General features: G+C 38.4%; 2 protein-coding genes across 4 annotated transcripts in view; one reads left to right on the top strand and one right to left on the bottom strand.

Annotated features, from left to right (window-relative positions):
- ANKMY2 (ankyrin repeat and MYND domain containing 2) overlaps nucleotides 1–9,597 on the top strand; it is a 39,449-nt gene extending 29,852 nt beyond the window's left edge. For all 3 annotated transcript variants that reach the window (XM_019958492.2, XM_019958495.2, XM_019958493.2), the window contains exons 7-10: nucleotides 519–654; nucleotides 4,789–4,917; nucleotides 6,855–6,984; nucleotides 8,393–9,597. In XM_019958492.2, the coding sequence (XP_019814051.2) occupies nucleotides 519–654; nucleotides 4,789–4,917; nucleotides 6,855–6,984; nucleotides 8,393–8,580 (583 nt within the window). In that variant the 3' untranslated portion in view covers nucleotides 8,581–9,597. The remainder of the gene's footprint in view (nucleotides 1–518; nucleotides 655–4,788; nucleotides 4,918–6,854; nucleotides 6,985–8,392) is intronic.
- A 141-nt stretch (nucleotides 9,598–9,738) lies between these two features.
- Nucleotides 9,739–17,391, bottom strand: part of LRRC72 (leucine rich repeat containing 72) — a 76,838-nt gene continuing 69,185 nt past the window's right edge. Inside the window, exon 9 of the mRNA XM_070787563.1 lies at nucleotides 9,739–16,910. Within this exon, the coding sequence (XP_070643664.1) occupies nucleotides 16,745–16,910 (166 nt within the window). The 3' untranslated portion in view covers nucleotides 9,739–16,744. The remainder of the gene's footprint in view (nucleotides 16,911–17,391) is intronic.

The following is a 17,391-nucleotide window of genomic DNA, read 5'->3' as shown; positions in this document are numbered from 1 at the left end:
TCTTTGTTCAAATAAGTGCCATGGTAATAAGTAACTAGCTAATCTGATAAACGTCTAGTATGTTTTACGTCAGGGGTCACCTTTTAAAATACATCCCTGGGCTCCTAAACCTGATAAGACCTGGCCTAATGGGCAAGTGGAATAGCAATTTGAATTGAATCAATCCTCATGATGTGACTACACAGTGAAAATCTTAAGCAGCAAAGAACAGTGAAAGTGTTGGTCACTCACTCATGTCTGACTCTCTGCAACCCCATGGACTGTAGCCCACCAGGCTCCTCTGCCCATGGAATTCTCCAGACAAGAATACTGGAGTAGGTTGCCATGCCCTCCTCCAGGGGATCTTCCCAACCCAGGGATCAAACCCCGGTCTCCTGTACTGCAGGCAGATTTGTTACCCTTTGAGCTACCAGGGAGGCCCATGGAGTGAGGAAGGAACTACTCAAAGTTCATGTGTTCAGCTGGGAGGAAATGCTTGGTAATTCAATTCCAGTTACTCTTTTAAAACTATCTTTCAGCTTGTTAAAAGGCCGAGCTTCTGATGGCTTTCCAGTATATCAAGAAAAGATCATTCGAGAAAGTATCAGAAAATTTCCTTATTGTGAAGCTACTCTCCTGCAGCAGCTGGTGCGAAGCATTGCTCCTGTCGAAATCGTAAGGCTCTTCCTAACTAGGTTAACTCCATCAGTAAAACCTAATTACCATATTTTATACAATTAGAGGCATGTTCTCCTTAGCATTATTTAGTTACCTAATAAAGGCATAATTAAGGAAAATTTCAGAAACAAACATGGAGATAAATTTGCCTGCTAACACTGTTTCTGTTTATGTGTTTTCCCTCTGTCCTCTTCTTTCATTTATATAGTTCATGGTTTAATACACAGTATTTCCTTAGATCAGAATATAGATATTATAGTTACAGTGAATACTTACATTTTTAATGACTCGGTGAAACCTCAATGGGAGGATCACATCCAGTACGTAATACAGACCCATGTGTTTTCAAACGTAGCTTGTGAAAAACCAGCATAAAATCCCGTACTAGATGGAAGTAGGAATTAAATGTCTACCTTGATGGTTTCCTGTCCGGAGGACGTGAGAGGATGAGTTACAGGAAAGCTCATTGTGTATCCTGCTAAACAGTCTTAAAGTATGTCCTGCTTCTTAGATCCTCCCTTAATGCCTCTGATTTTATAAATTTTCCACACATTAAAAAAAAGTCTATTTATACTTAACAGTTATGGGAAGTAAATTTGAACTCTATTATCTGTTCTTTACTTACTTCCGTCATGTATTTATTTAAGAGGTATTAAAGACACTCCCTGCCTTCCCTGTTGGATAGTTTTCAGATGACCTTATCTATACCAGTTACGCTTTTATACATTTCAATGAAATCCCTTACCAGCCTTTGTGTATTAGGCAAGAAACTGATCTTGACACTGTTACCATCCATGCCTTCCTTCCTTCCTCCGGCAGTGTCGGTTCTTCTCTGCCTTCTCTAGGCTGTTGTACCATTCTCAGCCTGAAAAATCAGGACTAAAAATGAGTTCCAGGTACTCCTTTTATATATTAAGATGTCATCCAATCAGAGCCATTAAAGAAGAAAGGCCTAAGCAGACAAGATGATTTCATGAAGTTCATGCATTGATTCTGAGAGTTCACCATGATTTCACATAGAGATTCTTTCCGCTTGCTCTTTAATACGCTTGGCTATTTGGTGTTTAAGTTTTTGGAAGTTTAAAGTTAGCATATTATGAGGGTAGCTTATCAATTATGAATGTGTTTTGGCTGTGCATATCATACTCCAGCCAACTATGAATTAAATAGATCAGAGCTTACTTAATCCACATATTAAATATGTGCCCAGGGGAAGGCAGACCCAGTCTGGTACAGTGAACTAGGGGCCCAAATCCTTTCCCATTTTCCCACCCAGTATTCTTTAGCCATATGGATTATCATGCACATGCTAATAACCTCACAGTTGCGAGGCATCTAATGCTCTTCCTCCAAACTCATATTCCTGTCCCAGGCAGGCAACAAAATAAAATTGGTCTAGAGCTGGAAAGCATAAGCTTATCAGAGAAGCAATTAACAGTGGCTGCTGAGTGATATCCAGCACTAATAAGTGTAGCTGACATTGTACCTTTAAGGGAGAAAACAGAAAAACTAAAAATAGCAGGTCAGGGTACTTTTAAAAAGTCAAAGCAGGTCAGTGTAGGACTCAACAATCCATCTTAGCCCTATATCATAGAACAGTGTAGTTAGTATGGTGTTTGACTGATGTTTATCCTAGTGATCTGAGTCACCAGTAATCAAGATAATATTTGTTTAAGGCATTTTAGAAACATTTCTCTCTTTAAAAACTTCTGCTCTCTTGAAGACTTGATCTGCAATGCTTGTGGTTGTGCCAGATAGCCACTGTTGACTGCCTGACAGATTCCAGTGTTCTGCAAGTTCAGAAGCCTCTGAAGCAGTATTAACCTTGTCCCATGACATGGTGGTTCTCGCGGCCGGCTGCCATGAAGATCACCTGTGGTATTTCCTGACAGTGTTAGTGTCTGAGCCCAAACCTCTGCCTGTCGTGGAACTCTGGCTTCTGCCTGTCACAGAGTTCAGCAGGAAGCGTGAGGCATAGCTCTATTTAAGAAATGCTGCTCAAGCATTGTAACATGAGACTGTTAAAGATATTTTGCTTTATCATTTGAAGGTGTATATTTTAACTTCTGGAAGGCTAGCTAAGGTCTCTGATTTTATAGGATACATATTTAACAAAGTAGATGACAAAGGTTTTCTATAGTAAGAAAGAATTCTTATCACTCAACTGTGACAAAGATTTCACATGGTTACTCTGCTGTACCATCAATTTTTTTTTTCTGAGGCAATAGTTCACATTAATAGCCATACTTCTAGCAAAAAATATTTTAGTTTTACTTCTGGTATATTTGTGAGAATATCATTGTTTTGTGACTCCTCCAAAAGTCCCATCTTGGGGAAGATTTTGAACATGTCTCAGTCATGATTTTTTTTTTCCCCCTTAATTTTTATTTTTAATTTTTGGCTGCACTGGGTTTTCGTTGCTGCAAGGGCTTCTCTGTAGTTGCGGCAATTTTCAACAAGCTCTGATGCACACCCTCTTTTCAGCACAACTGCCATAGACATTCATTCTGTGCAGATATTCTGCAGATAACGGAGGCTACTCTAGTTTCAGCGCACGGGCTTCTCATCGTGGTGTCTTCTCTTGTCGTGGAACATAGGCTGTAGGGTGTGCGGGGTTCAGTAGCTGCGGCACGTGTGGGCCCTGGGCTCTAGAGCACAGGCTCATTGTTTGTGGTGCATGGGCTTGGTTGCTCCGAGGCATCTGGGATCTTCCCAACCCGGGGACTGAACCCACGTCTCCTGCATTGGCAGGCAGGTTTCTGTACTACTGGATCACCAGGGAAACCCTGTCTCAGTCATGTTTATGAAAAGAACATTTGAACATGAACATGTAATTGTAAAAACATTTAAGTACCAGTAATTCTCAAACTTTTCGTATGTTTCAGAATCACTTGTAATAATGCAGGTACATGGACCACATCCTTAGAGACTCTAATTTAGAAAGTGTAGATGGATCTGACTTTTGAACAAACTATCTGATACACTGTCATTTCAGCACAACTGCCATAGCCATTCATTCCTGATGAAATTATTAACTTGTAACTAGTATCTGAGGTTTTATTTTAGCTCTTTTTTCTCACTGTTATATTATCTTCATTCCAAAAGAGAATTCTTAACTCTTGAACTAAAAAGAAACTTCGTAATTGTTTTCAGGAGGAGTAAAGTGGTTTTGAAATGAGTCCCGTGTAAAACAGTGTTCTAAGGTGGTTATTTGTTATGTATAACTGGTAAAATAAATGCTCTTAGAAAGGAAAAGCAAATAAAAATAAAAATATAAATTATGAAAATTTCTACATTTTTAGTTAAGAATAAAGAAGCAAATTTGAAAAACTCAGAAACAAGAACTGTTGTGAATAGGTATGATAGCTCCATACCCTGTAATTGCTCTAAGTAGATCTTAATAGTATTATCCCAGGCAGATAAATATTTAAATAGATCTTAATAGCATTATCCCAGGCAGATAAATATTTGCCCTTATAATTTCCTCTGTTAAGAAATTTCATAAATCCTCTTTAGCAAGCCACTCTGATTTTCAATAACTGTATAATTTTCATATTTTTGGTTTTTCTTAATAACCTAATGCAACCACACATATAGCCCTTTAATCTTAAGAGTTTGGAGCATTTCAGTGATAAAGGTGATAATTTTTATCTATTAGAATTGTGGATCTACATCAAGTAAATAGTTTTAAATAGACAAGTTCTTTAAAACACTTAAGTTGCATTAAACTTTTAAGAATTATGATAAATATTTGTGATGTATCCTATAAATTGTCCCTCAGAATATGTATTATATATTGTCTTAATTCTTAGAAGGAAATTCCACTCTGAGTTCACTGTCCTATATCTGAAATCTTTGTATGCTTACTGAATAATCCCAGTTGAAAAATACATTTATTCTAGAATAGAGCCAAATTTTTTCTTTCTCAACATCTGGATCCACGACTTACCTGCCATGTACTTGGTGCAGAAAAAGGTGTACTCAGAAAGGTGTATTGGTTGTAAAGTCTGTGCAGGCTGTCTCTCGCCTTAATGACCTTAATGATTTTGTCTCTTTTTCTCAAAGTGTCTTCTCTGTAGTCTGTCCATGGTGATTTCAGAGTTTTTTTTTTTCTCTTCTTACTTCCTCTAGGGTTCTGATCCCACTGCATTCTCTGTGCTTACCCAAGCCATCACTGGTCAGGTGGGTTTTGTGGATGTTGAATTTTGCACTACCTGTGGAGAAAAAGGAGCAAGTAAAAGATGTTCAGTGTGCAAAATGGTAAGAATGAAGTTAAGTTCATTGACATCTGGTTTAGATTTCATCGAAGTTGGTAACTGAGTTTTAATATTCTATAAATGTAATAGTTGGCATTTTTTTCTAATAAATTCTAATATATTAGATATGAAGTATTGAATCTAATATTTTAAAATAATTTTGAAAAAGAGCTATAGGATACATGTAGTTCTATTCCCTCTTCTGTCCAGCTCACATGTTGCCCAGCTTTTATGCTGACCACACCCAAAAAAGAGAGTATGAATGAATGAATTGTTATGAGAAAACAAGAGAAAACGTATTCACAGGGGACTGAGACTGGTGCATATATGAGAACCTACAACAGTTCATAAATATGCAGTCTTAAATCTTCCAATGTTGACTCAACTACTCTCTCTTCATCAGCTCTTCCTTGTAAAGCTCTCACTCCCTTCTCACTGTCACCAATCTTTAAGCTTTCTGTACTGCTAGCAACTTCTGCCAGAATTATCTTTATAAAGAGCATATCTGAATGGATTCTTCTCACATACAGATACTACCCACATGCATGCATCTGTACATTCACTTTACCCTATAGATCATGTTAATTTCCCATTGTTTTTAAAGCTGAAATTCTTTAGCACATTCTTCTGTAACCTGTCATGTTCTGCTAGAAACTTCTTTTCCAGTTTCATTACCTTAAGTTACTTACTTCCCTGAGCCTCAGTTTCCTTATGTGTGAAATGGGGCTAGAGTTGTGAGAACTAAATGAGACCATCTATAATGATTAAATATGGCCACATATAAAAACACTCCAAAATTCATTACTTAAAACAAGTCTTTTTTTCCCCTCATATTTGTGGTTGGCTGGGGCACATCTGTTCCATGTGTTTCTCATCCTCCTTGGACCAGCAGGCCAGGGTTGACATGTCCTCATGGTGATGGTAGAGCTATAAGTAGGCAAGTAGAAACATACAAGGTCTTTTGAGGTCCAGCCTTGAAATTGCCATGCTGTCTCATTTCTCTGGCCAAAACAAGTTGCATGGTTATATTTAAAGTTAATTCTCCTCACCTTCAGAGAAAAGAACGTTGAAGTCACATGGGAAAATGTATGGGTGCAGGGAAGAGGGAAGAACTGGGGCCAGTAATGTAGTCTGTAATACCTTCTATGTATAGCATCCTAGCCCAGTGCTTGGCATATAATTTTATAAAAATCTAAGCTCTATTTACACAAATGTATTGCTGTCCTAAACACAGCATTCACTTTCCTATTCCTACATTTTTGTACAAGTTATTCCATCCACTTGGAATGCTTCTTTCCTGTTTCTCTGTCTACTGACTCCTTCTATTTAGAGTGAGTCATTGCTTCCTCTGTGTTCCCATTGCTGTGACGTCCTGTTCTAGGATATAAATCATGTTGTTAATTATTAGCCTCCATCCGTGCTGCCCCATCCTGCTCCAGCTTCCTCTGGGACAACAATTGTATTTTCTTTGTCCTTGTACCATATCAATTCTGGTACACAGAAGTCTCTTAAATAAATCATATGTTAGAGTCTTTGGTAGACCATGTGTTATATATCCATTGTTGTTTAAAAGTGTAAGCTAAAAATTGCAAAGGTAAACAATACACATTCATACATCATGGTTTTAAAATAAAGCACATTGGGAGTTAGTCACTTAGTCATGTCCGATGCTTTGTGAGCCCATTGCCCGCCAGGCTCCTCTGTCCATGACATTCTCCAGGCAAGAATACTGGAGTGGGTTGCCATTTCCTTCTCCATGGGATCTTCTCAACCCAGGGATGAGTCCCGGGTTTCCTACATTCCAGGCATATTCTTTACCATCTGAGCCACCAGGGATGCCATGTCAAGTTAATATTTTTACAGCACAGTACTTGATTTAATGTTGTAATTGAAAAACCATGTGACTACACCTCTTGAAAATAAACCTACAATTGCCTTCAGGTAATATATTGTGATCAGACCTGCCAGAAAACACACTGGTTTGCCCATAAAAAAATCTGTAAGAATCTCAAGGACATTTATGAGAAGCAACAGTTGGAGGCTGCCAAGGCAAAGAGTGAAGAGGAGAACAGTAAGTATATAAAAACCGTGACCGTAATACTTGTCAGTAGGAAGAGGAAGGATCAATTATATTAACACAGGACTCACAGGAACTGCGTCTTCTCAGGGAACCAAGGAAGACTGGGGTTAACCAACATCAGGATTACACTTAAATATATCCTTCTTTTGAGTCTCTGGGGTGATGTACAGACTATAGTCAGCCTAGATAGCACTAGAAAATGAAAAACATAGAATTCTGAGGAATGGTGTTTATTCCCCTTTCTACTTTGTGATTCATGAGACTGCCCTGGAGCCATATGACTCTTAATGAATAGTTTACTTATATTTTGCTCACAAAGGATTTTAAGGTCTTTGAATAAGGAAATAAATTTCCCCTAATGGCTATGTGAAGATTTTAAGATTGGAAGCCTTTAACTTTCTTAATTATGAAACTGCAGGTAAAATTATGGAGTAAATTTATAAATTACAAGTTAACTTGCACAGCTTAACTTTCCACAAGTGTGAGGGCAGTGAGTTCCATATTATTTTTCCTCTCCTTTCCTCATAAAATGTATGACTCATTTTCATCAGAAACTGTGAGTTGCTTGGGCAATGATTCACGTATTGGAGAAGAGAACCGCCCACACTCTTACGTCCCACCCGAGGATATAGGATATGTATCACACATTCTGGGAAGTGATAGGTTGCCAAAAGGTTACCTGGGTGATTCTGATACTAAGCATGCTCATCTCTATTCCTCAAAGGACCATGTCCCTTTGCCACCTGGTGGAGAAACATATTAATGGAAATAGATGATTTGTACAAACCTGCATTCATACCAAATAAACTGGTATAAATAGATTATTAATAGAACAGTCAGGCTTTCTGACTGTCTTGCTTTCTTGTGTTTGCTGGACCAAACCTTTATATCCTGTGTGTTGAAAGCGGTGTATAACGGCTGGTCACATACTCAAGAAGCCATATGGGAGGGCTGTCAGTGGATGAGAACTCCTGGTTGTTAGACATCAGTCCATTCCACACACTATTCTACTCCTTTATTCTCCACAAATGTGCGATAGGCTTTATTATCCCCCACTTTATAAGGAGACAGCCTTGGATAGGCATTTACCTAACCAAGCATGTCAAGCTAATTCATGGCAAAGCTGTATTCGAATGTGGATTTTGCTTGTCTGCAATCCTGATTTCAAGGCCTGAGTTCAAATGCCAGTTCTCTTATTTTCGCTGGCTGTGCAACTATGAGCAAGTTAACAAACCCCCTCTCTTCTCTGTTTCCCCATTTGTAAAAGAATAATGCTAATAGAAAACTCCCCCTTGTGGTTGTTATGAGGATTAAATGATTTAATACACCAAAGCACTTAGAAGTGTCTGGCACATGGTAAGAGCCAGATGACTTTTTTTTTTCTTCTTCTTTTTATCAGATAGCAAACTTGATGTCAATTCTAATTGTGTTGGTGAAGAGCGGCCGGAGGAGGCTGAAACGAGAATCTGCCAAAAGAATGACAATCCTAAGGATTCTGAGGAAGGCGAGAAAGAATCTCTGCAGAGTGATGCTGGGCTGGAAGGCTTACAGGAGGCTGCAGTAGGTCCGCAGGTGTCTGAGGAGTAAGGGCCAGAGCAAGTGTCCGAGCAAGCGCAGACAGTCCTCACCTGGCAGGTAGCTGGGAACTCACATGATTGCATCCTACTTGGCTCCATACCTGCCTGGGACTGTGGCGGGATTCCACATTTCACAGAATACGTGCTTTCCAACAAGACCCTGTCCACCACGCCCTTCATTCCGATTCTGTTCTATAATAAGACAGATATTCCTGGAGAGAAAAACGTTTTTTCAAAATGCAGGAGAAACATTTCTGTTCCTTTTCTGAGGCAGGCTTCCCAGCAGTTGTTCTCAAAGGAAAATAAATTTCCTTTTAAAAAAGAAATATATGTTCTTCGGAACAAAGAGGCAAGCAGAACAGTTGTAGGAGAGAGGCGACTTTCAGGAAAAGAAAAATTTTATAGCCACAGAGATGGGTAGTTAGAATCATAACTTATATGTAAATAAAACGCTTTATATAAATAGCATTTATGGTAAAGTGCTACTTATTAAGATGCAATGAAATGAAGAAAAGCTACATGTTAAAGGAGCTCTGACATAGTTCAGCTAATTGTACTTTTCTATAGAATTTATCCTGAGCAGACTGAACTTTATGTAGTTCCTGCAGTGACATTTTATCTACAGTATTTGTACCTTCAGAAATGTCAAATCCCCCAGGAGGAACTGAGGTATAGCCACAGTTATCTCAGCATGTGCATTAAAAAAAGATGTTTGATGAAATTGTTGGTTAAACAAAGGCTAAACATACTGTGTCCACAGTTACTATAAAACTGATTTATGTGCCATTTTCCACTTGAAAGGCTGTGACCTTCCTATAAGCTTTTCACGGGGTTCTTCTTGTCCATGAAAGATTTGTCTGATTATATAACTTGTCTGATTTATAACTGTCCTTTATAGGCTGTGCTGGCATCAGTTTTTAGTGTCTGAGTATTTAAATCGAGCTAGAGTGAGATTTGAAGATAGTGCTGTGTTTCAAAGTTCCTTTGTGTTGATTGTAAAATAAATTGTGCCCACTAATAGAGCCAATTTAAATCTTTTTTCATAGTTTATTGCTGTTAGCGGGTGGCGAATGGTAAAGAAATATTAGAGAACTTAAAACATTTTAGGAAACACTGGAGAACACAGTAATAATTATTTTAATATTTACAATTGTAAGTCAGTATGACAAGAATTCTCACCTCATTTCACTGATCAGATTCTTCTGTCTTGCTGCTTTTTCTCTTCCTTACACTCAGTTACTTTTCTCCCAGCCCCAACACGTACATCTTCTGTATACCCTGTACGATGCTGCTGTAGGAAGCCTTCTTGTGAGTAAATCACTGTTTAGGGTTAAGTGGGTAGGAATTCAACAGGCAGATTTTTCCTGCACTTGTGAATCATGACAAGCCCCCCTTCTCTCATTGAAATCCCTCAATCTACACACAATGCTAAACGTTTATCTTTTGACTAGAAAAATGGTCCTCTTAGGCCTTCCTCTTCCACAAGTAAATTTTTAACCCGAGTTCCCTGATTTTAATTATTTTTTGGGTATGTGGTATCATCATGGTCCCTGTTTTTAGATAGCATGAAAGGTTATGAAAAAGCCAAAGGGTGTAGGAGAATCAAGATGTGGCAACATAGAGGTGATTTTCTCTTTATTGAAATGAATGCTAATATGAGTCAGAACTCCAACACAGCTACAGCTGGCACTAATAGTAACTTTCCAGCTGGACAAAGAGGACTTCAGATATAAGCCATGTCAGTATCAAAAGTTCTATAGATATATTTCAGGAAAGGATTGGTTAGAAAATGGAATTTAAGAAAAATGAGGTTGGTTCTGATGGTACTCTCTTTGTCATAAATAACCAAAAATAGATGATTCCATTATAACACCATCAAAACAGGTGGTCATCCAGCTACCCTTTTTTTTTTTTCACCATATTGAATTATTTTCAATATGCCATCAAGAAACTTTTCTCAAAAACAGGACCCAAAGGATTAGAATAGTCTTACTATTGTAGTGTCTTGTACTCAGAGCTGATATAATAAAATATTAAATCAGCCAATGGGTTTATTCAAAACTTGGATTGTGCTGTTTGACCCAGTGGTGGCTTAGTTGCTAAATTGTGTCTGACTCTTGCAACCCAATGGACTGTAGCCCGCCAGGCTTCTCTGTCCTTGGGATTTCCCAGGCAAGAATACTGGAGTGAGTTGCCATTTCCTTCTCCTGGGGATCTTTCCAACCCTGGGATCAAACCTGGGTCTCCTGCATTGCAGGCAGATTCTTTACCAACTAGGTAATAATAATAGCTAACACTGAAAGCTACTGTATCTTGAAGTTATTTTGTTTAATATTCACAACAACCCCATGAATTAGGCTTTATTCTTATCCCCTCACAGCACAGATAAGTTAAAGTCTAAAAAGGCCCACTCAATCATCCAAAAGTCCAGAGTTGGAACTCAGCAAGGTCTGCAGTTTGACTACAACATTGTACACTCTTAATATGTTACCATTGCTGTAGTTTCTCTGCAGACATGAGATAATAGTAGAGCTCTGTAGACAAGCCATTATTTTATAGGATGTGGTGGGTAACCCCTCAGCCCTTAAAAAGATGACTGATTTTAGCCGTCCATCATGTTTATGAGTTTACTCGAGTTTTAATATTATTGGATATTAAACATAACAGAAATACTTGAAGTAGTTCTGCAGTGTTTTTATCTTCTCAGGACCATCTACACTGCTTCTGAAGCAAATCACTTCCCTTCTTGAGTGGGAGATGTCTTCCTAGTCACCCAGTTTTATAACCATCAGTAGTGACCTGTTTCCTTGGCCACAACGAGGCCCATCAGAGTACCTCTCAGAGATTTTACCTTCCTGAAGCCAAAGAGGGAGGGTTTTTGTTTGTTTCTCCCTTGGGATGATCATAAATTATAAGGATTCAGTTCAGAAGCTGACATGTAGAGGTACCTAGGAGAATGCAGCCACTGAGTAGATACAGATAAGAGAGGGAAACAAGGAGGGAAGGGTGTCGAATTCACTGGGCTCTGACGTGGTCCACACTGGGTGTGCTTTGTTTGGTTACGTGAGCAGATTTCTCATTTGGCTTTCTATAAATCAAAGCAAAGAACTATTAAGACCTCCTTGAAAAACTTAATGGGATCAAATTTCAAAAGTTAAATGTATATAAATATAATTAAAAGGAAAACGAAGGCACATGAAAGTTTTGAGATTAGATGCTCTTAGAAAAAGTACAAAGGCAGGTCAGGTTTTGGATCACAGTTACCATTTTGGTTGGAAAAGAAGCTACCACTACAAGGGGGTTTTCATCTCCTAATGTTTATTTTGGAAAAGCATATCTGTTTGCAGTTGTATAGAAATTAATAATGTTTATGTAAGCTCTGATAATATTAAAGCATCATTTGCATGGACAAAAAGCAAGATCTTAATTTAGTAAAAACAACTTTCTTCTTCCTGCTAAAAATGATTGAATACTTTAGCAGATAAAGATTTTCCCCCCAAAAGGTGGCTCTAGCCTAGCTTCTATGTCCTTTAAAGACAAAATTCTAGTTTTATAAATCAATAAAGGCATCTTTTTGAAAAGATTTTCCCCCCAAAAGGTGGCTCTAGCCTAGCTTCTATGTCCTTTAAAGACAAAATTCTAGTTTTATAAATCAATAAAGGCATCTTTTTGAATGGTGATCTTAATTTGCGATGAATCAGGTAGCTATGTAATTGATCAGTTCAGGGCAGTGTAGCTAGCAAATTCATACACTTACGTAAAACTACTTAATCTCAGGGATGATGCCAAATGACTAATTTTAAATGTGAAAAAATTGTCAATTCCAGAAGAAACCATGAATGAATTCTTAGTGACTTTGGCATGAAGAAGGCCTTCTTAAATATGACACTAAACTCAGAAGCCACAAGTGAAACTAGTTCAGCTACATTTTTTAAAAAATCTGAACACTTCTGGGAAGATAGTGTATACATACTTTTCCTTATTCCTCCTCCTAAGTAAGACTGAAAACCCTGGACATTACATATAAAACAAACAGAAGAAGGCAGATGGGCTAGGCCCCTCAGGACCAAGCAATGATACTTGGTTTTTTGTGTTTTCTTTCTGCCTCGTATATCACACATTTGAGGCAGAAGAAGCCAGTAACATGGAAACAGCAATCAGAGGCAAAAATAAGGTCCAACAAATGCCTGCTCTGTGGATTTTGGACTCAAAGCTGAAACACCAAAGCATACCTGGATTTCAAGTCTGCACCAGCCTACCCGACAAATTTTGGACTTGCCAGCCCTGCCTGTGCCAACGGCATGAGGCAGTTCCTTAAAATAAATTGTTCTCTGTAAATATGCATGTACCCAGTTGATTCTGTATCTCTTAAGAACCCTAATAGACTACACGTCCTAGTTTGAGCTACTGAAACAAATTACCATGGGTTAGGGTGGTTTAAACAGCAAACATTTATTTCTCACAGTTCTGGAGGCTAGAAGTTCAAGATCTGGGTGCCAGCATGGTCAACTTCTTGGTGAGTGTCGTCTTCCTGGTTTACAGAGGGCCACTGTACTGTGTCCTCACTAGCAGAAAGGACATGCTACCTCTCTGGCCTCTTACAAGCTTGCTAATCCTATTATTCATGAGGCTCCAAGCTCATGACCTGATTGCCTCCCAAAGGCCTTACCTCCAAGTACCATCACACTGGGAATTAGATTTCAACGTGTACATTTTGAATGAACACAAACATCAGTCTCTGATGCTAGGTATAGTTCCTAAGGGGCACAACTACTCTTGAACAACACAGGGGTTAGGGGTGCCCACCCTCCCAGAAATCCAAGTATAACTTTCCAGTCTGTCCTCCGTATTTATAGTTTCACATCTGTGAATTCAGCCAACTACAGAGCATGTAGTACTGTGCTACATGCTACTTATTGGAAAAAAATCTGCCCACAAGTGAATCTATGTAGATCAAACCCAAGTTGTTCAAGGGTCAGCTGTAATAGATGACATATATTGAGCACTTTGAGAAAGCCACTCTACTTAACATGTTACATACATGATCAAGTATAATCCTTGAACTGCAACTCCCTGAAGTAACTTATTATTTTAAAGAAGAGGAAATTAAAGCCTCTATAGAAATTAACTTGTCCAAGTAACATAACTTGTCCAAGTAACATAACTTGTCCAAGTAACATAATGATCAAGTATAATCCTTGAACTGCAACTCCCTGAAGTAACTTATTATTTTAAAGAAGAGGAAATTAAAGCCTCTATAGAAATTAACTTGTCCAAGTAACATAACTCGTAAGTGGAAGAACTAAACTAGATTGTCCAATTCCAGAGCTCTAGCTTAGAACCACAGCCCTCCACAAATCTGTGTATCAGGGTTTTCTCTTCCCCAGTTAAAACATCAAGTGATGGATTCTGAAATAAATGTGCTTCCTCTCGAACCCACTTCAATGGGTCTTTGTTTTTTGAAGCAAATAATTAAAGACTCTCAATTGTGTATTCCATTTTGGTAGAGTTTTAGATTATTTAGGTAAGGATCATGTATTTTATTTTGTCCTTTTCTCCAAATGGTATTTAATGTAATGTTTTCCTGTCGTGGAACTAATAGGCCTTCATTCCTGAACCAGAAGTACCCAGTATTGAGGAGTGCATTTTGAAACAAATCTTTTTCATACAAATGATATATATTTCCATTAGTTCTCTAAAACAATTAGAGAGCCATATTGTTATGGCTAACAAGAGCCTCTTGTTAGCCATGTTTTTGCAATTGGAATACATTTTTCTTCCTTTTTAGCGATTGTGGGATTAAAAACAACTTTTTTTTTTTTTTTACTATTCTTCTAGTGGTTAACCTGAGTATTGCAATACCCCATCCTCCATTTACTGCAATCTAATTAAAAAGTAATACTGCTTGTGCAGTTTATGAGCCATCTTAAATCTGAGTCAAAATACACCATTTCCATCCTGAAATAGATTGTTGCTCTGCCCACCCAACATTATCGGTTGGTGGGTCTCATGGTACTCAGTTCATGATGAGTTCAGCTCAGGCTCCCAGTTCTAGAATGAATGCAGTGGCATTCCTCGAACTGATCAGTGACGAGCTCTCTGCTGCTGATGCTGTGACCCTTGAAGACCGCACTTTAAGTCCTCTCAGCTTGCCAGAGGCTTTACAAGATACTGTTACTTACAACAAATACTTGTAACATTATGGATTAGGCTGGGTTATTGTGTTACTTGGGGCCTCCCGGTGACTCAGCGGTAAAGAATCCACCTTGCCAATGCAAGAGACACAGGAGATGCGGTTTCAATCCCTGAGTTGGGAAGATCCCCTGGAGGAGGGCATGGCAACTCACTCCAGTATTCTTGCTTGGAAAATATCTTGGACAGAAGAGCTTGGCAGGCTACGGTCCATAAGGAAAGAGTCGGATATTACTGAGCAATTGAGCACACACACACACATTGTATTAATTATATAGTAAATTATCCCAAAATTTATCAGCTTGACGCTTCAGTAAGCATTATCTCATGAAGTTCCTGCAGGCCAAAAATAGAAGCAGCTTGATGGTGCAGTTCTGGCTTGGTCCTCAGGAGGGTGTTAGGAAGCTTTCAACCAGAGTTGCAGTCCTCTGAGGCTTAAATTGGATCTGGAAGACCCACTTGCAAGGTGATTAGCTGGGTCTGGGGGAAGAATTGTAACTCACATAGTTGTCAGCAGAGGACTTAGTTTCCTTACTTACTTCTGGAAGTAGGTCTCAGTTCTTCACCACGTTGGTCTCTCCAGAGGACTGCGTAAGTGTCATGACAGCTGGCTTCTGCAGGTTAAGTGAGAAGGAGAGAGGAAGAGAACATTTTGATTCTTCCTGTGAAGTCATCTTGGAAGCCACATGCCATCATTTTTGCCTTTATATCAGCCACTCATGAAACTCTTTTTCTTTGCCTCAGCTGTAACCTGCCAGCCACCATACCAGACTTTGCAGATTCTAGCTGTGCACAGAATCTTATGTGCCCAGAGGTAAAAGGAGGTCACAGATTCTTGGCGACGGTTCACTACGCCCTCTCGGGTTTTCCTCTCTTGCTTTTGCTTTCAGCCCCACTTGTACAGTGTGTCTGTGGTACAGTGTGGTAATATCTAGGCACCATCAGGTAAGGGGACATGTTGCTCTGCTTTTTATAAGCTTTTATCTAGCTCTTGAGCTTAGCTGGAGAAGATCAGCAATATATTTTGAGTTACCTTACATGTCCAGTTTTTGTCTCAGCACCAGGAAACTGCTGAAAACTTTTCTGTTTTTGCTTCCCTCTTATAGAGCGCTTCTGGGTAGGCCAACCACAGATCATAAGCTCACACCCAGAACTGATAAATGCTTCCAAAGGTGAGAGTGAAAGTTATACCTGTGTCATCGTCATACAATGGAATACTATGTATATCAATGAGCACAACAAAGAATTATTGCTACTAACAACAACATGTGTCCATTTTACAATGTTGAGTGAAAGAAGCCAGAAAAAATAATTCAGCTTCTATGATTCCATTTGTATGCCTTTCAAAAACATTAATATATTGTTTAGAAATGATATTAATATCTAATATATGTGTTTAGAAACACAATACATGGTTTAGAAACCAGGATGATGTAGTAACTGGTCATTGGACTGGTAACAGGAATGAGGTTTCTAGAGTACTGGTAATGTTCTATTTCTTGATCTAGGATGATAGTTACATGTACATGTTCATTTTTTTGAAAATTTGTTAAAACAATTTGCATATATTTCTATATCCATGTTTAACTTCAAAAGAAACTGAAGAGAAAATGTAGGAATTATTTTTCCTTGGTGTTTCTGTTTACATCCTAATGTTTCAAATAACACCACAATACTTTGGCCACCTCATGTGAAGAGTTGACTCATTGGAAAAGACTCTGATGCTGGGAGGGATTGGGGGCAGGAGGAGAAGGGGACGACAGAGGATGAGATGGCTGGATGGCATCACTGACTCGATGGACGTGAGTTTGGGTGAACTCTGGGAGTTGGTGATGGACAGGGAGGCCTGGTGTGCTGTAATCCATGGGGTTGCAAAGAGTCAGACACGACTGAGTGAACTGAACTGAAATAAAGAATATGCTAATCACAGTAAAGTTTAATATGTAACTGAAAACTACTAAGATTTCTAGAAACCCCAGGGGCTATCTCAGTGTGATTGTAAGCATTTGGGCAGGTCCTGTGTCTTTCTCTTCAAGGTATTTTTCCTCTCGTGTTGGCACCGTGTCCCAGTTCAGAGAGGTAATAGCCATTGCCGATCGCTTCATGGACCTTACAAAAACAGCATCTTCTGGGTCATCAAACATAGTTCTGCAAAAATGGCAATTATGTCAGGAAAAAAATCAATTAGACCAAAACACATATTTAATTTAAAGGCATAGTGCCATATTTTTCTGTTATTTGTAGTATAATACCACTGACAAGTAACTTTAGAGCCCTACTGACAAATGACTTTCAGGACAAGTAACACTGTTTTTATTGTATATTTTAAAAATACAATGGACATATTTGGGATCAGCTATAATAGATGTCAGTATAGATGTGACTATTCTTGCATTCACATTTAAAGTCAGTGGTTAAATGAAATGATTAAAATATTTATAGCTATGATACATATTAGTATATTATATACATTTTATTGAAAGGTTATTATTTCTCTGCATTATGCTACATTTTATGAAAAGTGCTTGGGGATAATATTTTTCAAGACTGAACCAAAGAAAAAATTCCTTAGTGCAAAATGTAAAGAATGATGATTTAAAAAATTTATCAATATTCATAAATTAAGATT

The sequence above is a fragment of the Bos indicus genome, chromosome 4 (assembly GCF_029378745.1).
Source record: "Bos indicus isolate NIAB-ARS_2022 breed Sahiwal x Tharparkar chromosome 4, NIAB-ARS_B.indTharparkar_mat_pri_1.0, whole genome shotgun sequence".
Taxonomy (NCBI): domain Eukaryota; kingdom Metazoa; phylum Chordata; class Mammalia; order Artiodactyla; family Bovidae; genus Bos; species Bos indicus.
This window is presented reverse-complemented; position numbering and strand designations above follow the sequence as displayed.